The sequence below is a fragment of the Echeneis naucrates genome, chromosome 10, assembly GCF_900963305.1.
Source record: "Echeneis naucrates chromosome 10, fEcheNa1.1, whole genome shotgun sequence".
NCBI classification, from domain to species: Eukaryota; Metazoa; Chordata; class Actinopteri; order Carangiformes; family Echeneidae; genus Echeneis; species Echeneis naucrates.
In genome coordinates, this window is record NC_042520.1 from 9,731,809 (window position 1) to 9,758,423 (window position 26,615).

General features: G+C 39.9%; 1 protein-coding gene across 9 annotated transcripts in view; it reads left to right on the plus strand.

The window, feature by feature from the left end:
* dlg3 (discs, large homolog 3 (Drosophila)) overlaps window positions 1–26,615 on the plus strand; it is a 70,547-nt gene that overhangs the window by 17,967 nt on the left and 25,965 nt on the right. For 5 of the 9 annotated variants that reach the window (XM_029513337.1, XM_029513338.1, XM_029513339.1 and 2 more), the window contains exons 5-9: window positions 22,635–22,688; window positions 23,208–23,258; window positions 24,537–24,661; window positions 25,062–25,231; window positions 25,454–25,590. In XM_029513337.1, coding sequence (XP_029369197.1) covers window positions 22,635–22,688; window positions 23,208–23,258; window positions 24,537–24,661; window positions 25,062–25,231; window positions 25,454–25,590 — 537 coding nt within the window. Of the gene's footprint in view, window positions 1–1,264; window positions 1,628–22,634; window positions 22,689–23,207; window positions 23,259–24,536; window positions 24,662–25,061; window positions 25,232–25,453; window positions 25,591–26,615 lie in introns of those variants that run through there. The other 4 variants (XM_029513340.1, XM_029513343.1, XM_029513344.1 and 1 more) reach the window with 3 other exon arrangements.

Here is a 26,615-nt window from a genome sequence, read left to right on the forward strand (position 1 = left end):
GTGAACAGTCAGAGGGACAGGGGGACTCTGTAAATTGGATTTTGGCTGCACTGGTCTGATGGAAAATGTGGAATAGACTCACAATTAGCGTTTCAAGGTCGCACTTTGGCGTTGACAGATTGGACACTATGACATCCTGATCTTTTCTTCTAATGTTTTTAGATAATTAGCCACTAGATGAATATAATATTTTTATTTTGGTTTGATGTACGAGGCAGTACCTTTTTGCCTTAGGCAAGCAGCAGGGAGGTTTAGATGTTGCGGCCCCTTTAAGAGCAGCTAGTCAAATGCTCAGTGCTGCTGCTGCTGCTGATGGCAGCGCTGCCAGTTGATTGGCTGTGGCTGCCATGGCTGAGGTGCTAGAGGGATGCGGCTACATATACCCTCCTCCCTTCCTGCTTCTCTCTCATGGTCTCTCTCTCCCTCTCTCTCCCTCTCTCTCTCACACTCTTGGTCTCCATCTCCCTCTTGCTTGCTCGCATCCCTCTGAATAATCCACATCTAGGGCAAGCTGGCTGAGAGGCGATCTAGTGCTCAGCTCCTCTCTGCAGGCTGAGAAAAGAGACAGAGAGAGAAAGACAACGATTTCAACGCAGGAGGAAAAACGCGATATTTTGACTGAACGGGAGAATATCAAGAATTAACAGAGGAAGATTTTCATCTGCGGATATCATTTATTTATATATATTGTTTATATATCTATATATATATATTTGTACACACATATAGATATTTATATATATATACATTTATCCCTGTACATATCTGTATTTGTGCTTGTCTGTTTATATTAATATTTTTATATGTACTTGTGTGTGTAAATATATATGATATATAAACAAAAGAATATATATATATTGATGAATTCATATGCGTATCACTGTGAACCAAGAGAAGCAAGAGGAAATTTCTATCATTGGGGCTGGTCTCTGATTGTGTGGTCATATACAATGTTTTGAATATTTCCTTTGATCTTCTACGTCAAGAGGACAAAGACTACATGCCCATTTTTTGTATTTTGTTTTTCTGTTGCTGTTTCTCGTCCCTCTCGATCTTTTTTTCTACGTCTGAGAGGAATAAAGCGGAGAGTGATAGGATTTGATGAAAAGGGGAAAATCTGTCGAAATTCCTGTGATTAGTGTTATTTCCGTCGGCATTAGCGTCCTGTGAGCCGATCACAGCGTGCTGTGTGAGATCTGAGGAGGCAGCAGAGACAGAGTGCCACGCCGCTCAGCTCAGCGTCAGCGCAGCCAGTACAGCCAGCATGCACAAACACCACCACTGCTGCAAGTGCCCAGAATGTTATGAAGTGACCCGTATGGCTGCCCTGCGTAGGATGGATGCCCCATCATATGGAGACTGGCAGGCTGAGCCCTATGGATACCCACCTGGGTATGGGGGAGGCCAGACCTTACCTCCTCCAGCTTCAGGGGGAGGTGGAAGCATGGGAGGAGGAGGGGGCACTTTGGGGAGAAGTAAGGGCAAGATCATGTCTAGTGGGGGCCCAGGAGGCCCTAATCCAAAGGGCCAATCCAAGGGAGGCCCCAAAGTAAACGGCAGCAACTCCAGTGGACAAGGAGGATGGTGGCCCGAGTGCACCTGTACCAACCGGGAGTGGTATGACCAGGTAACTCATCTTCCACACTCTGTTAAATAGCTCAGGACTGTGGGGCTTGGCTGTGAGTCTGGGATCAGATGAGCTGTGGCTGTAGCAAAGCAGAGACAATCATGTATCAGCTCAGGCTGTCGGGTTATGGACGAGAATTCATTTTTAGTATTCATCTCAAGCCCTCCATATCCAATTTGTTGACTGTGGCCCTTCTATTGGAAGCAGGGTAAGGAGAGCAGGACTGATCCAGTTCCACTACACACGCGGAGATGATCTTCATGTTTGGATTTGATGCAGATGACTAATGCTTAGATTTAACACACTTATTGCATGTCGTCAAAGGCTTACGCTGATGCAGTTACCATAGGCCAAAATGGTGCATTTTCATTCATTGAAGCAGCATTGAGCTGTTTGAATTTTTTTTTTTTTTTGTGCTATCTCTTCACCTTTGTTCAAACATTGCAGACAGACTCTGTAAGGAATTAGATATAAGGAATAGATTCACTAATTGTAGGATTGTGTCTCGTGAACTCGGAGTAGAAGAAGAGATGATGAAATCGACACCAGTTCCATTCATATTCATGGCCTCTGCCTTTTAAGAAGACATTTTCCTTCAAAGAATCACAACATAATGGATGTGCTGTCAGAAAAATAGAGAATCAGCAGTAATCTGAGTCCAAATGCTGCCAGTCATACATGTCATACAGTGTGAATGAAACCGCCTCTTTACATGCACTCCATTTTGTTTCTAATTTTCCAATATTTATAAATTACAGTTAATATAAGGTCAGAACAGCCTCAGAAGCACAGTCGTTAATTAAGCAAGGTGCATGTATGTGAGCAGCAGAGTGAGCTTGGGTGGGGGAAGGGTAGCTTGGTAAGCATGAGATTCAAGGAATGATTCTTGCTGTGCATGAGTATGTGTCCCTGTAGTTTGGCATTTGCAACAACTGAAGCCATTGCATTATTTGTACGTCACCCATCTATGCTTGATCGCAGTAAGAAATGCGAGGCAGTGGGACGAAGGAAGGTGAGAAGCAGCACAGGGGTAAAATGGAGGCTGAAATTTCACTGGCAGAGTGGAAAAGATCCCCCTGAGCTGAGCCTACATATGAGCTGCAACCTGGCTGATATTAGCAGATTACTACGGCCAAGGAGAGGTTTTAGCTTTGAGGAGATAAAGAGATTGACACCTCTTGGTTCATGTTGAATTAAAATCTTTTGCAAGCATTTTCTTATCTGCTGCATCCTGAACAATTAGACTCATTTTATGTTTCACACATTTGAAACCCCAGAGCAGATGTGATTATGTAAGCATTTTATTCAGATTATATTCTCCATCAGTATCTGCACCTAGTTTTTGCACTTCTCGTTTGCAGCATGTTTATTCAACATTGAACTTACAATGAAACAAATCAGTATCTGCTTGATGAAATATCTTCTCTGCTTGCCTCGTGATTCATCTTGGGGTCTTATGCTGTCGAAACAGCACCCTTAATTGATTGACTACTCTGTGCTATCCTATCTGGTCTTATCCCTTCGAATGATGCTTGCTCTTTTGCTATATCATGCGAATGTGCAGCACACAAGCTCCTTAGATAAAATATCCAAGCTGACATTCACAACTATTAATAAAAAGATATGGAGAACGAATCAGCAATGGATGATTGGGGTGGTGGGGGTGGGGGCAGCAGTCAGTGGGGTGAAAATGCTAAGGTTGAAAAAGAGAGAAATAAGCCAATAAAGGCAGGCAGCAGGCCTGGAGAGGGGGCGGGGGTTATGTAAGAGGAGCAGTTGGTGGTGCTGTCAGCGAGAGAAAGCAGGAGAGGCCGTGACACTGTGGACAAGCATCTGCCCCTCCGTGTCTTAAAACAACCATGTGAATGGCCACTGTGTGCTCCCCTTTTTATACGAATTTGACATAACACAGCATGATGAAGACACACACACGCCCCCCCATCATCTCAGCTTCCTCCTGGACACTGATAACACATGCCCAAACATAGATGTCTTTTAATTGTATAGCTCTGATAACAACATGCTAGCATGATGAAAGGCAATACCCTTGCACAGTCGTTCAGAATTTTCTAATCTGGGATTTTATAGCTGGATCACAGCCATTTTTAAATGGCTGCTGGAGCCGTGAAAACTGTACAAACATGTATGCGTGAGGAAATCATGAGATATCTCAGGACATAACTATGCCATATTAATTTTTTCCCCCTGTCATCTATTTGCTAAAGGATTGTGCTGCTTTTGTCAAGAGCTTGCTAGGTTAATTATGAATGATTCCAGTTGGGATTATAAGAACATTCTTTAAAACAAGAGCTTTTGAATTTAAATCTGAGAAAAGTAGAGGCCTCAGTCTTCTGGGAGCTTCAGTCAGAAAGCTCCCTCTTCCCCCTACGGGCTCCAATCTGTCTTTGTGTGTTCTCCAGCTCTATCGCTATGATTAGCTTTAAATATTAATTGGATTTTATTTTATTTATTAGCATCAAGATTTGGTCCAAAATGCTGTGCCAGACCTATTGTTTCTAACAGATCTCCGTAGTGGCAGTGGTGTTTTAATGCGCAGGCAAGCTGGGCATTCCATGTTGAACACTCCCAAAGGTGATTACAACTCAACAGCCTTCAGGCCTTCATCAGAAATGTTGGTGTGCTTGTGTATGTGTGTGTGTAACGTTTACAGTTGCATTGATTTATCAGTGTCATTGGTTTGTACATCTGTCTGATGAGATTTTGTTGGGTCAGATTTGATTTGCCATTTCTGCAACAGAAACCTAGAGAGTATTATTGCATGGGATTTGCATATGCGCCATGTCCACAAGCTTTGAGCTGAATCCCCTGCTGTGATTTTGAAAGGCTTCATCTCAAACCTGGAATATTCTCATTAGATGAAGAGTGATTTATATATGACCTTGTCCTGCAAAGAAAAAAGGGCCGGATATATTTCTTTAAAATGTGGTCTGAATAACGTACCAAGCATTGCCTCATCTTCCCTGACTCAGTATTTATAAGAGCAGGATATTTTGACCTTGAGGAATAAAGAAAGTTAATGATAGCTGTGTTTTGCTGTTTGACTTCACTTTCTTGGTGGGACAGCTCACATCACACAGGTAGCTGTCTGATGCGGGCTACTATTTGGTATCAAGTGTCAAGATGATCATTTCTGTTGTTGCCTGGCGGATTAGAACATACAGGGATTGTTAGTTGGCCTCTTCATCAGAGATTTCTGTGACTACTTTGATTCTTCTAATGCAGCCGTGGTACTTGTCGCTTTTAGATTTGGCAGTTCTGGCCCACTGTGAGTCGATGATGTGGTTCTCTTACTTCAGAAGTGTCCAAATCCGGTCCTGGAGGGCCACTGTTAAAGATGTTTCCTGCTTCAACACACCTGATTCAAATGAGTGGCTCTTTATCTTACTTGACTCCAGGCTTTGAGTTATCTTCACTGGTTTGTTGTTAGTTTGGCAGTATTATAATGATATGATATTTAAGTGGTGCCATTGCAGTCCTACCACCAGCTGCACATTTACTAAATTAAATGGAGATAATAGAGGTGACCTTCTGACAAATAGTAAACTCAAAATCATGCTCAGTTGTTTTTATCCCTCTTTGTAATTAAATTGAATCAGCAGTTTTAAAATACCATCCTATTTCCCAAAAGGAAGTGCTATTACTTTATTGCTTGGTCCACTATCACCACCGGTACTACCAGTGGTGATGTGAGAACATTTCTGATGTCAGTACTTCCATCATCAGCTTTGGCTTGTCCATGCTCCGTCCCATCTCTCCCACACTTCTCCAACATGCATTTCCAGAATTGAGTGGGAGGCAAGAACAAAAAACAATCTGTCGATTCAGCTAAATAATGTAAATTACAACAGACGTGCTCCAAATTTCTAATGATTTTTGGTGCATTATTACACTTACCTCACCCACTTGGAGCCTCAAACTTAGGCAAACTCGCTTGGACTTTAACCACCAGCGAGGTGTAAATGTGTGGCTGACGTCCTGCCAAACATTTATCTGCTTCAGACCCAAGGATGCTCACTGCTGCTGAGGAGGACATTTTTGTTCAGCTCTAGTATTGTGAGTTGTTGCTTTGTCACTTGCCGGCAGAAAAATCTACAGAGAACCACTATGATTACATTTTGTGAAATTCATAGTTAGGGGTTTGCAGATGCTGGGAAAAACGTACACAATTCTGTACATAACCTCACTTTAAGACTTTATGATTGATGGTATTGTGTTCTTTAATACTGTGCACTGTTAAAGTATTTCACCTCAGTGAGCACCAATGGTATAAACAGGCAGTGGTAACTGGCTGGCAATTCATTCCAGTTACAAACTGCATTTTTCAGAGTGAGTGGACTTTATTAAGAAAAACGTTCACAGCCCCTGATGATAAACAGATTCAGGTACTTCTACTGTATAAGGAGACATATTATCAGCAACACAAAAATATATTGGCAAATGCACTTGCCACATATAACTACAATGAACAGAAGTTTAATCACCCCAGCCCTCTCACTTTTCCTTATTTTAGTACGACAAACTGAAAAAAAATCTTTAGATACAAAAGTCGTTGGCTAACACAAGTATCAAACAGTCAGTAGCAAGTATGCCAAAGAAAAGGAAATCTGTTGCAATCTAAGATAATAAGAGTTTTGGTTTAGCCAAAAAAATTGTTTTATCTCTTTGTACTCAATACTTTGATATTGCCCATTTGGTACTGCTTATAAACCTCAATTTTAACAAATTTCCACTTTTGCTGGAACAATTTTGTTGAGAAACTGCATTTCAGCTCAGGAAAACTGCTACAGAAATTATGATTCAGATGCCAACGCTGCATTTACCAATCTCATACAAATTCAGAGCACATAATTTAATTTCAGTTGTCTTCTACTAAACCTCCTACATCATATCTTCCCTTCTGCGCCTGCTTGTCTCTCTCCCACACACACACACACACACACTCTCTCACTGGAGTATTAGCACACACACTCGTACCTTACACAGACCTTTACCCCAAAACAAAGTGCTCCTTTCCCATAGGAATTTTGAGGAGACAAGGGTGCATTGCAATATTTATGTGCACTTTGACAAAAGTTTGCTTTTTATATGATGTAAGAGGGGGAAGGGCAAGAGTACATGAGGAAAGGCCGGTCAAATGTTGACGTCAGTGTGCAGGGGGAGACTTTGACTAGTGAGCCACCATTTCGAGAGCTGAGGAGCTTGATCTGTGACGTGAGGCTGCTGTAGTGGTGACACAAGACCTGAGCTGTGTTGAATCCCACCTACACTTCTATCTGCTCTCACTGTTTAAATATTGAGGTCTGGATTCATAGGAATGTATTGTGTCATCTACCAAAGAAAATTTGATACTCCTCAAGTGGTTTGAGTCATTACTGCAATTTAGCTAAAGCCAGGCAATACATATATAGGCTGTTGTACAGTGTTACAGGTGCAGTAGCCTGAAGCTGCAGATCCTGTGTGTGGAGTTGTGTGCCCTGCTGGAAGCTGAGGCTACCATACCCCTGTGATCCATATGGTCATTGTCAGAGGCCCTGCCAGCCCTGTATCAGCTCGCCTGTTCCCTTCTCTGGCTCTTGCTGCCAGCCAGGGGAGGAAATGAGAGGAGAGAAGGGAAGGGAATGCTTGTTTGCTTGTTTGCTGTCCTGCTTTGTTTTTTGTTTTTTGTTTTTTTTGCTGATCACAGTAGCAACTGGCCTAGAAATACGACTGTGCTGTGCAGGGCAGAGTGGATTCAAGATTTGGTGATAGAAGCGTTAGATTTTTTGTTCAAGAGAGAGAAGTGAGGGACGCTGGGCCCTTTGATGGAATGAGACGACAACGATCAAAGCTACACCACTGTGGATGTTAATTAAAAGAGTAGGACAGTAGTGTGAGTTTTGTTGTATGCACAAATATGAAAGCTTTTTGTTCTGTTGTGCTAGACTCATTTTAGCAAGAATGTGCCAGTATCCTCGAAAAGGTACGCCAGCTCCATCACCCACATGCTGCTTTGGAATATGTGTATATCCAATCAATATCGGAGAAGAGCTAGTCCCTAAGTCTTCTGACTCCTCTTCATTTTTGTGGGGGTGTGTGGGTGCTTTCAACAGTCCTTTTGCTTTTATTGCTTTTATTCAACCACCATATCAGCTGTTATTTTTGTAACACTTTACAAAAAGGCACACAATATCCAAAGTAGGTAGATAGAATAAGGTTTCATATAATTACATTATCAATCACACACATTAGGTAGTCACAAGTTACCTGAGACCCCAACTATTACAATAGATATTATATTAGTGAGTGCCTAATGGGTTAATTGGAAATGTGACATTCTTGTAATTATTGTATGTATACATTATTATAGTTTTTTCAGTAGCCGCCTTGGTGTTGGGTCTGACCCACTGTGACACTCTCATGACTTACTGGGACATATGAATGAAATTCAGTGAGTGCCTAATGGGTTAATTGGAAATGTGACATTCTTGTAATTATCGTATGTATACATTATTATAGTTTTTTCAGTAGCCGCCTTGGTGTTGGGTCTGACCCACTGTGACACTCTCATGACTTACTGGGACATATGAATGAAATTTAAAAAAACAAAAAAACTAATTCAGGCTTGCTTTTCAGTTGTGGTTGTGACATTTGAGGTCAGTCACAAATGTTCATGAAAAAATGCCCTGTGCTCACAGTCTAACACTGCGGTCAGATACTTTTCTTTTAGCATATACTGGAAACAATTGCATCTTTAGAAATTACTTATTTGTTGCTCATTGGTTCAATGGTTTACTATGCAGTGATTGTGATAATCTTACAGGAAAGTGAATATTTGTTGTTCTATTTGTGTGTGTGTGTGTGTGTGTGCGTAAGACATTTGGCGAAGCAGTGCATTTCTTACCATGTGTAGCTGCTCTGAGTGCCATCTCTGTCTAATGCATTATCCAAGCAGCCCTTCAGCCATTTGGTCTGGCCTCTCAATTTTGTGTGTATGTTGTTTTTCGGTGTTCTTCATTTCTCTCATTCCTCTACTGTCTTCCACCTCCCTTCTCCTCCCAGCTCTTTTCTTTTCTGTTCTTTTTTTTTTTATACATAGTACGAATCAAACGCTTCATTTTTGGGGGTGAGATGTATTCAGAGAGGATGCAGCAGCAGCAAACAACTTCAGACCTGTGCAGTACAGTGTGATTACTGTAGTTTCATTTGATATGCACACCAAGTACTTTACAGGGATGAACACCTTTACTGTGTCAACCACTGTTCTAAGATGACAAAGTTTCTGCTGTTATTATGATGCAGCAGTGGGATTACAGTAACTATTTATCACTAGCAATTTCATTGACTTTACCGCCCGCGACCTGGAAACGGATAAGCGGTTGAGGATGAATGAATTATGAATTTAATTGGCTTTCAATACATGAATTATGGAGATTTTGACCACATGTCCCAGTTCAACCTAATCTAAAACAACCATTAAAAGTTCATAAATCATAAAAAAGTATGAATATATATGTTCGATCTAGATCTTATCATAGTTTTGACAAGCATTTGTCTGTTTTCAATACTCTCAGGATTAACTTTTTTATATCATATCGATCATATCTAATGCTGTATTCGTACTGTTTTATATGTAGGTCTTTTAGGACCAGCATGCTTTATTTTACCTCATTCATTTGACCAGGTCTGAAATGACTTTTGAGTCCATAAAATGGCATTCACAGTGGTCCCAATGCTGCTTCTTGTTATTTGTCAGTGTAGACATGCTGTATATTGTGACAGCATATGTTTGGCTTACACAGACTTCCTGTTTAGTCCCCACTGAACTGAAAGGAGGAAAGGAAAGCTAACATTATCCAGACATATATATGTCTCCAGTACATACAAAGCCACCACATATGATCTTTTCGCATGTCCTTCTGTTTGTTAGCAGGGATTATTTTCTATTAGTGAAAATCAATTGCATCTACACACAGAGTTTGAAAAAAGCAGAAACAGAGAGAGAGTGATAAAGAGAGAACATGCCCTCACTTTGTCTCGGATGTAAACAATACAAGCAATCCCAGTTTAATATCATACATCTTATTACAGTGTTGATACTACATCTCTGCCTTGAAATTGCTTTTATGGATTCATTACTTTTTGTTTCCCTCTGTGTGCCTGGGCATTTGTGTTAATATTTCTTCAAAATATAACACAATCTTTCTCAGTACAAGCCAAATCCAAGTTCCTCTTTGTGTCATTCGCTTACGTACTCACCTTGCTTTGTCTAGTTTAAAACTTTAAATGATTTTATGTAGCATAAACTGTGGAGCAGTATGGATGTACTGTGTGTGATATTTTTGTGGATTAATGGTTTGCTGGACTACATTATGGCTGAGTGTTGAACAGTAATTCACCTAATCACCAGCAAGACAAGGGAAAAAATATTTACCATATATTTCAAGAGCAATGTTATTTTTTATTCTCATCACTCAAATGATGTAAGCTCTTTTTTTTTCATTCATTTTTTTCTTTTTTTACCTTTTAACAAAACTTCAGTCAACCTACACACCAATTTCAATACTCAGCCTTCATAGCTGATGGTTGATTTGAGTGTATACACAGTATTTTGCTGATTGTTCATTCAGGAACTTGTTTTTATGGTAGCCAGCTTTTTGGGGATGGCCAGTGAAAGCAGAATATAATTTACAGTGAATAAAATGTAAACAATAAATACCCAAGTTTGATGTAGGATAAAGGACGACTGACCAGTTAACATGCTAGATTACTGCTGGTGTTTTGCTTTTGTTGTACATGAACCCTAACCCTAACCCTCTAGTGTAAAGTCACATATATTTAGGAACAGCAATAACTTCATTCAAGGTTGATATCATCATCTTTATTTTTTACGTAGCACTATTTTGCACTGGTTGTCATGATTATCATAAGTTTGCAGTGCATATATATATATATATATATATATATATACATACACTAATATATATAGAGCAGTCCAGAGTGAAAGAATAGGACTTCTGGCCACTTAAAAAGTCTTGAACTCTCCTAAATTCAAATGGTCTTTCAGAGACTCACCCCAGTACAATACATTGTGGTGTTTGTAGTTGTTCATGAGGTATTTTGACTTTTTCTAGACCTTTTTAATTTCCAAAGCTTCACTATATTCTACACAAACCTACATTTATTTTCACTAATTTGATGGAAGCGCTGCTCTTCTTCCTCTCTCATCTCTTGTCCTGCTGTAAAACTTTTACTTGCAAGTCAAATTTCCAAGTTAAACAATGCTCACACGTGCTTTAGGCCAATGGGCCTTTGTGGACACAATATAGGATGGCTTTCTGTTATCATAGATAGTGGCTTTAAAGGTCAGCTGTGGCCTTGAAACGTGTAGGGATATAATATATCATTTCCCTGGAGAGCCACAACTTGATGAATGGAAGGAAAGAATGAAGGAGATGTTTGTTTTAATTTGTTTTATGCAGCAGCTGAAAATGAATCAGTTTCATGAAAAGCTAGTGTCATGTCTCCTTCAGGGTACACAGAGTACTAGTTTTCTCAAAACGACTTGCCTTCTTTTTTCCTATGCTGTTGTGTCTAACATGGCTGTACAAGCTAATAGTAACAATTACTGTAGATAATCTCACATTAATGGTTAATGTCACAAACATTATGCCTCACTGTTGGATGACCTGAGCATCCATAAGGCAGAAATTTTGTGAACGGTGAACATAAAAAAGAACTGTTTTGTTTGCTCCGTGTGACTGTGGTGTGGAAAATATCACTGATAAATAGCTATGCAGGAATATAAAAGAATGGGATCGCCTGTGGTGTAGTGGGTGTAAACAGGAGACTACAAGATCCTCAGCGGTGATGCTGGTTTGGTTCCAGTCGGTGTCATTTGCTGCATGTCATTCCCCACTCTCCCCACATTTTCTGTCACTCATCCTATCACATAGAGCTATGAAAATATTTATATATGTAAAGAGGACTGATTAGCTTTGCCAGAAAGCAAAAAGTTGTTTTTTCGCTTTTTGAACCACCAATGTGAAAAAAATTGCATTTTTTTTCTCAGTCCATGATGCATGATACAGCACAAACCTGTGCATGGAGTGCATGAAAACTGCATGTTCAAAGTGCAGGACTGAGAAACCAGGGTTCACATCCTGCTTCTTTTTGTTATTAGGTTTGAGTTGCTACAAAACTTGAGTCCAGGTAGGGAACACAATTTTCACTAACATTAGGCATCTCTCTCACTAAATGCTTCAAGTTGTCTGACATTTTAGTGAACTACACGTTAATCATCTTAATGTGAGGACACTATCCAATATCACTTGCTGAATATGAATTTCCTTTTAGCAGATGGTTAGCTTAGCTTACTTTAGCTAGGAATGGAAAAAAAGACAGCATTTATTCATGCTAAATTTTGCAGACATTGAACAGATTGCAGACGCTTGCAATCCAGAAAATGTTTTCATAAAGGTGCGTTTGTTCATTTACATTAGTTGTATTTACATGTTATTTGCAGGAGGAAAATTTGAAGGAAAAGCGATTGTGTACATGCTGCCCGCTAATGGGCATCATACCGATTGCAATGTGTCGATAAATGCTCATTGCTGTGTTCAGAACGTTGAGTAAGGCAGCGGCACCGAGCCCTCCCCCAACATGAACCACTGAGTGTCTTTTCAGTTATGTCAGTTTGTGCTGTGATGATGCAAGAGAGGAGGGGTTGCAAGGGAGGGAGATTAAGAGAGGAGAAGGGCAGAGGAGGAGAGAGAAAGAAATGAGAGGCGTGGCATAAAGAAAGGGAGGAAAGGGGTAGAAGCCTGAAGGAATTGGAAGAGAAGAAAGAAGAGGCTGTGCTCCAGCCTTGTGTGTTGCCATGGTGCAGGCTCAGTCAGAGCTGCACAGTAGCTTTGCCGCTCAGCTAGCTAATTACCCTCAGACTGCAATGTTGATACGCAGGGAGCTGAAGCCTTCTGGATTTCCAAGAGGTTTTTTTTTTTTTTTTTTGATTGCGGCACTAACACACAAGCACAAATCAAGGAGAGAATTATGTATCTAAAAGTGGAAAAACATATCTAAAATGACGCCAAATGCAGCACCAGCTGGAAAGGCAATGTAAAAATGTGCTGTAGGTATGTGCTGAACAGCGTTATTGAACACTGTAGTGGTGCTCTGCTGTGTCAGCCGTGCCACTTGTTTAATATAAAGTGCTCTTTCAATGCAGAACTTCATTGTCCATACACTGCTGCTGCTGCTTACTGAGAGCCTGCAGATCCTGATCAGGCTGCTTATAAAACCCAATATGGGCCATGGTGGATTAATATTCACCATTAAAATTTCCAATTATGTAATCAGCCAAATCCAAGCTGTGCATATGCTCACTAGAAAATCTCAGCAGGCAGGAATGGGGTGGTGATGGTGATGGGGGCGTGGGGTGGAGGGGGGGTGGGGTGAAGAGAGGAAAAGAGGAATGATGCAACATCAGTCAGTGCACCAAGAACACAATATATATATATATATATATATATATCATTTGACTGGTTCAAAATGGAAATCCAAACGTTGTGGATCCATTTGTCTTTCAGTTCATACAAAATTATTGAGATTTTTCTCATATAGTGTTTGTGTTTGTTTGTTTTCTCATTGCAGTGATTTAATTTCAGGCTCAAACACAGACTATGATAATGTTAAAAAAAAAAAATACACAACATAGTACATATGTTGTCTTTTGTCTCTTCAAAGTGCAAATCCTCAGTGAGACTTAATCACTGCTTTAATCTCATGATGTTTCTTGTTTAAATGGTTTGAAGGATATTCTAAAGTTTGTTGATTAAAATGTAAAACAGCTACCCAAAATAAATTTTAAATTAATCATTTAGTCGTTTCATCCGAGAAATGCCAGGAAATTTGAGAAAGATGATTTGCTTCTGAAATTGTTCTGTAGTCTAATCAACAGTCAAAAGGCTTAAGAAATTACTTTTTTCAGTGATTAAAAATAGAGAAGAGCACCATATCCTCAGATATGAAATGTCACAACCAACAAATTATATACCACTTTCTTGTCTGCATGCTAAATATGATGTTATAGCCAGCAGACAGTTAGCTGCTGTCTAACTAACACCAATTGCACACTAACCAGAAGCAAGTGGAAAGACTGAGTCTGCCTCGTTCTAAACTTCAAAATGATCTTAATCATTTTGTTAAACCATTAGTAAGACAGGAAATGAGAACATTTCCCCAAATTTTCCATGATTTGTTTATGCTCCATTTCAGCTTCAAAGCAGATTTTGACTTCAAGTCGTTCATTTAAATTCAAAATTAAATTAAATTCAAAACATAACATAAACCAGTTAAAAACTGTTTTTGTATCTGCCCTCATTTTGTGTAGTGATGGTTACAGTACATAAACTCTGTTCAACAGAACAGATTTGTTGTATTTTGACAGGCAGCCGATGGACAGGGTTTCATCACAGCAGCGTCTGTTACGTGTATTAGAGTCTTTAAGGTCTGTCATTTTCAGATCAGATGTCTTTTCAGTCCAATTAAATAGTTCTAAGTTAAGGTCTGATCTCAACTGAGACACGTTCTTGAGGGGACAGTGTGCCTGAACACAACCTGAGGTGGGCATAGAAGGAGTGCAAATCTGGACCCTCGACAGGAGGCAGATTGATTTGGCAATCACCAAAGTGCTACAAACGTTTAAAACAATGGCCTGTTTTTTTCTTCTGCTTTTTGGCGCTAAATACATCAGCATATGGATAAATGTTCTCATGTATTCATAACTATCACTGGGAAATTAGAGGCACAGTTCTTGCTTTTTGTTGCCTCGTCCTTTGTCCTACTTAGTGTAATTCTTCATCACTTTCAACACCTACACTTATTGTGAGCCAGGCAAGGGAAGGGTAGTGAATGAAGATGTGATTGTGTGGGTATTCCTGAGTAGAGCTTATAGAACAGCATGGAACCTCAACCATGACAGAAAGATCTGTGCTGCACAAGTGCTCTGTGAGGAGGGACAAATGTTTTTGTTTTTTTTTTTTTTTTTCAGGCATTGGGTCAAAGTTAGCCTTGTTGTTGTCACAGTATTATTTTCAGAGTGCATCTGTACTACTATTTCATTGCTGTATATCAGTTTTATTACTATCTTGTGATAGTAACGTGTACCAGCACCAAGAGCTCTAGTTTCTAATCCAAAACATTTCATTCACCTTTAAGGAGAATTTGAATGAATTAGTGTATGAGTGAGGTCCCGTGGTGTTATTACATGAAATTTCTTTCCAATCAGATGGATTTATAGAAGGTCATGGGTTTACAGGAAAGTGTTTGCATCCTTGAACAGTCACACTCCAATGTTCCAAATTAAAAGAAGAGAAAAAGTCTAAAATTGGAAGGGTCTAATTGCAGCTCAGTAGATTGTGTTCTTGTGAGCTAAGAAGGAAATGAGGAAAGAAAAAGTGATGAGAACAGAATGCTCTCTTTCTGTGGACATCTTCTAGGTGCAGTAAGATTTTAGAGTTCAGGCAGTCAATAACTTTTGTATGAAAAGAGAGTTCAGACTGATGGAGGTAGATTAACATCACTGTAAAGAATTACTTTGACACATTGCTCACATTGGGTTATATGCTTTCTGGCAAAAAGTTAGATTTATCCAATTTCAATGTCTCATATGTGGTAAATATTGCAAACTATATTTTTACATGGCAACTTCTCTCAGTCAAGAATCATGCATAATTCCCTGCAAAATATTTTTTTTGCACAAATTAAACATATTATTTGTGATATGATATTTTAACCAGACAGAGCAATGCGATTCCCATAATGCTGAGCTATTGTGCTAATACAGTATTTACTTACTACTTCCTGTAGCTGCTTGCTCTAAAGATATCAAATTACTGGGCTCATAAAAAGATTTAAATGTTCTGCAAATATATAATTTGTGGTTTTACCTGGTAATGGCTGTTAGTATGTAGTCTCACCTTGCTATCAAAAAAAGACAGTTTCCTTTGATTGCTTCAGCCGCATAGTCTGCATCTTCAACACATCACACAGAAAACAATATAGACATTCAAACACAAACAAACCATAAAATGAATATGACTTGGAGATTAAGTAAATCACAAGTGTTGACTTTCTCTGTAATGACACAACAACAGCTGAACAATACACCCTTATTGACTGAGCAGGCAGCGTGACAGTGGTGAAAGCATCAAAATGGCAGCTCTCAGTTGTGTGTGTCATTGTACATTGTCACCAGTACTCAATGCAGGATCCAAAACACCAGAGAGGAATGAACTTAGCAGCTCTCTCAGCTTAGCAACACTGGGTAGCAACTAGTCAGGAGCTCTGAGGTAAGATCCTACAGTGACCTCAGATGCAGAGGAAGTATTAGGGGCGAGTATGTGAAGCATGCTGATGACACTCACAGTTGACAGGCTTCCTTCATTATGGAGCTTTGCCACTGCACATTTGGAAACTTTCACTGTCGCTACTGTCGTTATTTTGTGATTCAGCCTCCTGGAGTGGGATTTTTAGACCAGTGAACGATGCTAATTAACAGTGCAGCAAAGGACAAATTAATCTGGATATAAAAATGAAAAGAAAAGTATTTCTCATCATGTCAATAAATGTAAATAATTTATCAACCTAAAACACCATTCATTCCCTGGTATCCACTTATCAACGAGACAGTTTGTATAATTGTACATTGAGTCAGTAAGACAGTAAGCTGAAATTTTCCACCACTGATTTGGTTTAGAAAAGGTCAGAACATTTTTCACTTCTATCAAAAAAAAAAAATAAATAAATCAGCTTTAACTACAGATACAATATTTTTGTTTTTCAGACATGAGGATATACGATTCCCTCATTTACATACGAGATTAAATAACAATGCAAATAATATATATCTGGTAATTTTTACAATAATTCTGTTATTTTAAACAACAATATCATTTTTGCATTATCAGCCTAGCAGAAGACAAAATTTCTGAAATTATCAGAATATTAAGAATATTTTCTGATATCAATATGCTGCGTATCACAAAATGGGAAATGTACAAAAAATAATAGAATTGTTGATCAAAGCAATGAACTGTGATCTATGCTGAATTACAAGAAACCAAGCCAGGATTGGCTCCAGCACCTGCCACGACCCGCAAACGGATAAGCGGTGGAAGATGAATGAATGAAAAACTCTTGGCCTATGAAACACTCATTTTTGCCTAGAATCCTGCTTGGAATGGCAGAAAGGTATACATTGTTAACATGAAACGATTGGGTAATAGAGAAAGTTAAAAAATCGTAGTAATGACTCACCATCAAAGGGACACACCGACAGGCACAGTGATATTCACACATGATCAGCTGTCAGCAGACTTGTAGAAGGCCTTTCTCAGCACCTTCACTCAGCAGTTATGAATATTCATTACATTAAGTACTTGTCTATCTGTAGCTGCAAATGTGGAGGTCAAACTAGCTGATTCTCATTTGGAGCTGCTCAGCATGACAGAGAGGTAAGCCAGAGCTTGGTTTTATAATATTACATAAAGATGAGGAGGTAGCACTGCTGACAGCTGTGGCGGGCAATTAATTATGGTTTCATGAATGTTCGTCTGTGGTGTAAGTTTGGTGGGAAAGGGGAGGCGACAGCACAGTCACAATGCTCAATCATAGCCATCAAATCAGAAAGCTGAGTTTTAATGGGGCTGTTTTATGGGCAAATTAATTGATTTCCTTGCGGCTCCCTCATTTAGATAAATGCCCAAATTTGGCCAGTGTTGGAGACGGTGACCTTTATTGGGATGGGATTTTTTTTTTTTATTATATCTTGTTATCCTGGCTTTTTCCCGGGCAAAAATAACAATGCAACATTGAGTTTCAATGGCATCTGCAAGAAAAAAAAAATATCTCGCTGTCATGTGTTCCCTCTCAGCTCCATCCATATGTCACTTCTTCTCTCACCTTGCTTCTCTCCTTCCCTCTTCCCTTCGGCACAGGGGCCACAGCGTGAATGAGATGTTGGGTGCATAGTAATTGAGTAGGTATTGATTGGACTGCAGCGTGGCCTATGAGAGGCCAATGAGAGCCAGAGGATCAGAGGAGCACCACTGACTGCGTCTCTCATCCTACATTCTGCAGAAAAACATAAATGCAGCACCGCTAGAGGCATCAGAGAATGAAGGAACATTACATTTTGAGATAACATACGGATGTTGTAGCACGTCTTGTTCTCATATCTGCTATTAGCTCCGACTTTCAGCCAAAGAGGAGCCATTTAACTGACTGGCTGCATCATCTAAGTGGGGCTGACAGTTATATTTCACTACGATGTCACCGCTGGAAACTAGACTGCCATGTTGGAGTACCTTGGTGCAAGAGGAACTGATGTTGAAATGTTTGCTAAGGAGGAAGGGGTTTTTGTCCTGTCAGCATGCCATCCCTGTGCACAAGCTGAACCTTCTTTTCCCCTCCACCACTCTACCTGTGAGCAAGATCGTGGTTTGGAAACACAAGAAATAATGCTGACCAGTGAAGAGTAGACAGGGTCCAACTATTCTTGTCTTTCCCTTGCTGTGATATTACATAAATGATAAAGAGGCAGTTAACCATATTTAAACATAAACATTTGTTGCATTTTGAAAGTCTAATTAGATTGAAGCTTACTTCAATAGCCAGCGAATGAGTGGGAAACCGTTAACCTGAATCAGTGCTAAAATCTACTTGTAAAGCATAAAATTGTTGTTCCTTAAGTGAAAGCTTTTGATTTGACCCAGATCATGGCCACTGTGTCTGCTTGACAAGCCCTGTGCTATTAAAGGCAGCACTGAAAGCAGTCAGCCACAGCCAGCCTATGGTTTGGCATGTGCTAGCACAGAGCTGCATCAACTGCAGTGAGAGCCCTAAGAGATGAAGCAGGGGGAGGTGACTAAGCAAGATAGCTGGCCAATGGCGTGCGAGCTCTGGTTTCTATGGGAACACATTGATTATTTAACAATTTGGATGAAGCCTGTGCCCCGCACTTGCCAAGGTTCAGTGGGAGTCTTTGTAGCTTTACTGTCCCAGAGGTCTGCAGCCAAGTGAGTGTTGTGTGGTGTGGTGCAGTGCCAAAGGGACATGATACACATCCCCTGTGATGCTGAGAGACAAGAAACAGACACACAAGCTCAACTGACTGAAGAGCGAGATCATAGATTGATGAACTAGAAATTATTATATACAGATGGATAAATGAGGTGAGGGAGTGAGAGAATAAAAGAACTGTAGCGAGTGAGTTGTCATTGCTGCTGGTGGTCACCGGGGAATTGCAATGATCTCATGTTAGGGAAGCAGTATGGACTCACTGTCATTTAGTGTGTAGGTCTTTGTGTGCAGTATGCTCACTTACCTCAGTATTTCACTTGATAGTTTATGTGCATCACAGGTGGGCAGAGGAAAAGCTTATAATGGCTCATGTATGAATTCAGAAATAATGTATAATGTGATAATCATAGCAAGATTTGATGAAGTGCTGGCATTCTGTCAGTTTCCCACACAGACAATGCGCCACAGTTTTTAACACTTTTGTAGTAGCTCTGAAGAAAACCCAATTTAAACCTGCCATTACCATTAAATCTGTGTTTGGATATCTTAACTGGAAAAGAAAACATACAAGTATATTCCATGTTATTTATGCATTGTGCTCAGAACCAGTTGTCAATACCATCCAAAAAATCCTCCTAGCAAGTTGAAAGGTCATCTTATCCTCCTACCAGCCAGTTTGGACAAACTTTGCAGTTTATAGTATGCTATAAAAACATATTATTCTAGCCTATCGCATGCCACATTTGTTGACCACCATTTCTTACTTGTCTTACTTGGTAGGTCTTATAGTATGCATCAAAGCAAAGCCCTGGAGATTAGATACCATTATGTAGTCCAGAATTGTCCAAATAACATGTCTTCATAGTCCAAAAGGAAGTCTTTCAGGTCTCTGAATGGTATACTTGAGAGCATAAATGCTGTTTTTACATAGCAGAGACCTTGTCTTTTCAATAAGGAGGTACAAAAATTTAAATTTCACACTATGTGGCCCCATACAGCCTATGGCTGTCTTATTTATATTTTTTTTTTTGCCAAGTCATGTCAACATAGTTTAGTTAAAATAAAATGTCAAGTCCTCATTTCTGTGTACGGCTCTGGCACTATACGATATCTGCAACCTTTTACTGCTTCACCTGTTGAATCACATCGAATTCCCTGACCCACATTCTCTTCATTGATAGACATTCCCACCCCCACTGCATTGACATCAATCTATACAAGACTGCTTTTGCCTTCTATGCACCTCTATGATCCTCAATCTGCCTCCCATGATAGGAAGAATCCAGGTACTGTAAGTTAGTGTTTGTCCTCTGTTCGTCCTCTGAGGGCTCATTACAGAAAAGACATGTCTTACCTCTGGTATGTGTCATAAAGCTACAGTGGTGCTCGGATCTCATTCTCTCTTTGCAGCAGGTTAGTGCAGAAGTAAGAGAAGGTTATAGTCACTCTCAGGCAAGGAGATGTAATCCAATCTAATCCAAGTTACTTGAGTAAACTGCTAAATGTTAAAATCTTGGTGCAACTACTCATGATGAAATTATCTTCTATGATAATTTTCTGTTTTTTTGTCATGTGAAATTCCGGTAGAGGGATTTTACATAGCAATCCTAGGTCAGGATAATACTGACCTTTCCCACGCCTGATGGATTTATTGGCTTTTATTTGGACATGCATGTTTGGTGATCTTATTCCGCATTTGTTTACTACTGAATAATAAGGATAAGCACTGCAGCATTATATATTATAACAGGTGAGTTTTGTCTCACATTTTCTTAGTGTGGTTTCAGTAGTTTAGTCTGTCCGTCAATAGTAGCCAGTGTTTTCCGCTGTGTTTCCCTCAGGCTGTGTTTCATCACATCTTGCTGTATAAATGTTGGTTTGAGGTTTTTTCTTCACAGCAGACTGTCACTGACATGGCTGTGTTGGACTTAATGCTGCAGATGCCTTTGATATTAAACACCTTTCCTGGATTTCTTGAGTGTGTTATGATTTGGGCTGGAAAATGAAAAGCTGGAAAAAGGTGCAACAGATTTATGACAAATGAAATCTTGTCAAATATGTCTGTGCAAACACATGAGCAGACGTTAGCATCTTTCAGTGCATATGCAGATTACACTGAAGGCCTGATTGTGCTGACTGAAAATAAGGGACGTGGGTTTTTGTTACAGCTGTCCAGAGTAATAGCATATTATCACAGAGAGGAGTAGATTAGGTGTACAGACCATGTTTATGTGGAGTGTGGAGAAATGAAATTGTTTTCATCAATGGATTGGATCTTTTAGAGTGTTTAAGTGTGATTTATTTCACTTATCACTTAATTTCTCCATATATGGATCTCAAACAAATAGCTTAATAGTACAGTTTCCTAAAACATTGCAGTTTATAGTATATAAAAATGATGAAAGATTATTAACTGCTTAGAGCAGTTAATAATCTTCTGCAATCTTCTGCAACATCTGCATATATCAAGACGAAGGTTCTTATGAGGTGGGGGGTTTGGAAGGGAATGAGGCAACTAGCGATTTTCAGTGTTGGACCTCAGGAAGTGTGAAGTCCCAGAGCAGCTCTGTCAGCATCCCCTCACCCACACGGGCAATCAAATCAATAAAAAGTAGACGGCCACAGCGCAGTAGTAGTGGACAACCATCAAGCTGCAGCTACACACTAAACCAGCCAGTGCGCCGCTTCATACTCAGATTCTCACAGATTTTGCCGGGGGTCACAGCTCACGACTTCTCCTTAGCTTCTCTATAGGCCTGAAATGGGCAAAGAAACACCAGGTGGCACAAAAGAGCTGAGCTCAGAAGTTCATTGAACTTGAAATTAAATATGTAACCTTTGTAGTGTTCATGCTTTTGTAGGCTGATCCTGATGCCCAATGGTAATTTATCATTTTAACCTTTTCATGTGGAAAGTGTCAAGAGAATTCTCAACAGAAATGCACTTTAAATTCTAACTATTAAATGGTGGAGGACACACCAGGGTAGAATATATAGATGCAAAATTCCTAGAAAACAATCCTTTAAATGTGTGAAAGTTTGTAAAATTTATTAAAATAATAAATTAGTGAAAAATGAAAAATGTCATAAATAAATAAATAAAAATCCCAACATGACATGTTCATGTGTCCTGCTTCTAACCCAAGAGTCTGAACACTAAATAAAATCTACATTTTAAATCACACAAAAGATTAAGAAAGCAAGTCAGAAAGAAAAACTGAAACATGCTGAAAACACATGTTTTGGGTTATCATCAGTAAACAACTTCAACAGTAAATTGTTCCAGATTTAGCAAATATGTGTAGCTGCATTACTACTGACCTATATCATAAAATCTGAAAAATGCCCATTAAAATTTCCTAAAACTCTTAACCATTATTGATTTTTATGAACTTCTTAACTCATTTTGTGTTACATATTAAAAAGCCTATCATTCAATTGTTAGGCACCAAATAACCCAAAGCCCCTAAATAATAAAATAAAGTACGATGAGATATTCACTTTTTAGAGTTACAGCACTAACTGAATGGTTACTGAACCATAAAATTGTGCATTCTGTATGTGGTGTTGTGTGGTTCTTCCTCTCTGTGTGTGAAATAAAAGTGAAAAAAATAAAGAGCTGATGTGGGGCAAACATATTGTCCCAACAGCTGGAACACAAGCTGCTTTGTTTTATGAGGCGACCGTGAGACGTCTGACTGCGGCCGTTAATAAGTAGCAGTCTCTCTGCCCCAGTCCTAATTCGCAGTCCTCACACCTTTCCAGCAATGCCGTGCGCACGTGCACACAGAGTTTCAGCCCCAAGGAGACTGACCAACTGTTCCCATGGCTCTTTGCTTTGCTCCCAACTGATAATTTGTGTACTGCATTACGTCTATGTTCTGCCAGCCTCACACACTGAGATAATGTGTATCTCTTCATATTCACAGGCCAACCCTCCCCCCATCATTGTCAACGCAGACTCACTAGATGCAGGCCCTTATGTAAGTATCTGTTCTCTCTCTCTCTCTCTGTACAGTATATATCTCACATTCACACTCCCTCTGTGCATGAGCGTAGTTATGTCTGCATGAAAAGGACTCCTCCTGATAACATGCTGTTTGCCATGTGGACCAACATCCATTGCCCTATTGACCCTCTCTATTTGTGGGGATTGTACATTTTCCAGCAGCGTGTTTAATGTCAGTGAATGTGCATTGTAAGAAAAAAAAAAAAAAAAGCACTTGATTACAGTAAATCAGAAAGTCATGGTTCTATTTTTAGTCAGTAAAACAATATGGTGAATGCATCTTCTATATATTTTGTCAATAATCCTATTCTCCATGATTCTCTGCATTCAGTCTGTGCAGTCTATTCTGTATTATATGGTGTAGGATGTAACTGGAAAATTTGCCTGCTTCAATTTTACTCTGTCTGTTTTTAGAAAATGGCACATTTCAGGCTCAGTGATGTAACTAACCTTTTTTTTTTTCTTGTTTTCTTGGTTTGTTTGTTGTTGCCAGGTAAATGGCAGTGATGGGATGTATAAATTCGAAGAGATCATTTTGGAGAGGGTGAGCTTTACCAATACTTGATACATTTTTTTCCTCAACAATTTACACATTACTCCTAAATGTATTTTCTGCATGATGAATGGATTTCTCTCCACTAGGTGGTAGTAAGTGACAGTGACAGAACATGAAAATTAAAGACATCTTAAATCCCTTTAATTGTATATGAGAATCATATGTCATACTATCCGCTAGTGAAGTTATAGCTGTTATATTGCTGCAGTACATTAACACTGCCTTATGTGCAGGGTCTCATGTGAGTGTCAGCCCAGAATAATGCCAGTGAGGCGTAGCTTTTTACATAATCCTGATGCACATGTCATCCGCAGACGCCAGCAATGTAAAGTGCTCTTCTGTTCAATTGTTCAGCAGGCACCCCTGCACTTTTCAGCTTTTCACTTTTCAAGTTCAACTTGTAGCGGCAGAGCTATATGTTTCTTCTCTCTTAATTTTCCACCCACATAAAGATGCACCTCCAAACCCATGATAGATGCACAGTATCTTTGTGACCCCTCCAGTCCAAGTGGCATTTCTGCATGCAGAAGGCTTAATAAATATGCAGTCACACGTTAAAATGTCCGTGGGTGTGTAGCATTTGATGGTAAGGCCCAGTGTTCCCCTTTTGGCTCCAGCACTGCACACTGGGAGGCCTCAGCCTCCTTTTGTCCTAATTTGTTGCCGCTGTTGCTCATTAATTATAGAAAAAAATAAAGTGAATTCTTTTCTCAGCTGTCTTGTTTGCTGGCTGTCTCTGTGGCCATGGCTGTCAGATGCAGCACTGTGCCTGCACCCACTGGATCCAAAAGGTTCCTTTGTCATTTCAGGAGCAGGAACGACAACGGTGGTAGTGTCTGACTCTTTCAGAGAGTGAGAAGCTCTATATCATGCAATAGAAATGATGCTTCTCTACTCATCTTTAATTTAGCTCATAAATCCACTTTTGTGTTGACAAAGGGCATCTCTACCACTGATGCCTCTCTGTGGTTTGATGGAATAAGTGTGACATTTTGAATGAAGTACCCTCTTCTAATGGAACACATGGCATTATCATTTGTCACATCCAAGGACACATACACACATGTCCATGAAAACGGACATCAGAAGTGCCTCCAGAAGGCCTGGAGCATCTGCATTGATCACATGGTCCTCTGAGATACCAATGCACTTAAGAGCCATATTGTACTGACCTTGAGTCCACATTGGGTCAGGTGACTTACATCTAAGTGTGTGCGTGTTGTTTACTGTTCTCTATTGAAAATGCTGCTCATAACCTGTGTGCAGGGGAACTCTGGCCTGGGCTTTAGCATTGCTGGAGGAATAGACAATCCCCACATTCCTGATGATCCGGGGATTTTTATCACCAAGATAATCCCAGGAGGAGCAGCCGCAATGGATGGACGGCTGGGGTAAGTTCCCCTCTTCATCATGTTACCCTCCTCCTCCTCCTCACCTTATTCTTTCCACCTACTCTTTGCGAGCTCGTCTGCACACCCTGTCTCTCTCTCTTTCCTAACCTCCTTTCTCTCTTCTTTAATGTCCATTAACAGCGTGCCCTGCCAGGCAGTGCTGTGTGGGAGGTAGTTTCTACAGCCCTCTGCCCTCATGCTCTGTGTGTTTCCTCAAAGTTATGATTCACTGGAAAACCTAAACCTGAAACATGCAAAAAGTCATTTTTAAAACATGCTTTGGAGGTTCCTGATTATACTGGTCCAGCTTGGGACTTGCCTTTGTGAAGCAAAGTTAATCTACTGCTGTTGTCTGTTCACTTACAACTGGTGAGTGTAACATACCAAAACCTTTCCACAGGGTTAACGACTGTGTGCTACGTGTGAATGACGTGGAGGTGTCAGAGGTGGTTCACAGCCGGGCGGTGGAGGCCCTGAAGGAGGCAGGACCGGTGGTGCGGCTGCTGGTTCGACGGAGGCAGGCCCCACCTGAGACGGTTCTGGAGGTCAACCTGGTGAAAGGACCCAAAGGTCAGGGGCACATATAGAGAGATATATGTAGTTACATTTGTAAAAAAGATAGAAATATAGGGTGACATTGCTTTTCCAAGGTGAAGGATAAATTTTAAAAATAAACTTAAGACTAAACTTACAAAGTGAACTATTGAGTGAACTATTGAGGAAGCAGACAGACCCAGGTTGTTGTTCTATATACCTTTATTGACTGACTCAGTGTGTGTATTACTCAACCAGGGCTGGGATTCAGCATCGCTGGAGGGATTGGGAACCAGCATATCCCAGGAGACAACAGCATCTATATAACCAAGATCATAGAGGGAGGAGCTGCCCAAAAAGATGGACGGCTGCAAACTGGGGACCGCCTGCTAGCTGTATGAGCCTTAAGTGTTAAGTGTTTAAATTAAAATAAACACATTTTAGGTGTTTAGTCCCCTGGCAATTCAAACAAAAATTCTGCAGTAGAGATTTCAGTACAGCCATTCGTTATCTGGGCTGTATGTGCTTATGGGGCAGATTGAATACACAATCGCATTTTTACCGCAGCCTATCATGTTGAAGTAAATGAAAACAGTAGTAGTGTATGATTGCTAATTTACCATTTAGGAAATGGCACAGGACAGTAAAAAGCTGGGTATATGAGAGGCATCACATTTGTTAAAGGCTGCTGGATATCAAACAATCAATCCATCAGTACAACAGTCTGTGTGGAATATGTGTGGTATAGTTCATCACCAAGCTCTCAGTCATACAAAATCGATATAAACATGCCATACCTGTCAAAGGTTTTGTGCATATCAAACACATCTTGTCCAATCAGACAGTTAGACATCTTGCCTAAATCAAGATGTCTAATCCGTACACCCCTTATAGCCCTCATGTTTCATGTTTCAAATTATAATTTATTTCCCAAGGGTGGACCCGTCCAGTGTACTAAATGGTAGTAAAGAACTAATTACCACCATTTCTCATTCACCACTAATAAAACATTTGGTGGCATGCTAGACCCTTAGTGTCAATGTGGGAGTCAAATGTTCACAGCAGCAAAAAAGATATCTGTGACTCCTCAAAATATAAAATGCTTTCCACGCATCATCAAGAGGTACATACTCTGAGAGCAGATTGACAGACCTGCAGCAGAATCATACAGTATAGTGTGTAACATGTTCCTTTGTTCTCTTCATGTATTACTGACAGCACAGAAACCACATTGTGTCAGTATAACTAAACCTTCTGTAATACTAAAATACAGACTGATTCTGACTGGCGGGATATAGATTCTTAAAAGAAACCCAGAGCATCTTCAGACCATTTGGATTTTGCTTTTGACCTGTGTTAGTGCCGGAAAACACACCAACCTTTCACTGTTGAAATGAACAAAAATTTCATGATACCTTCA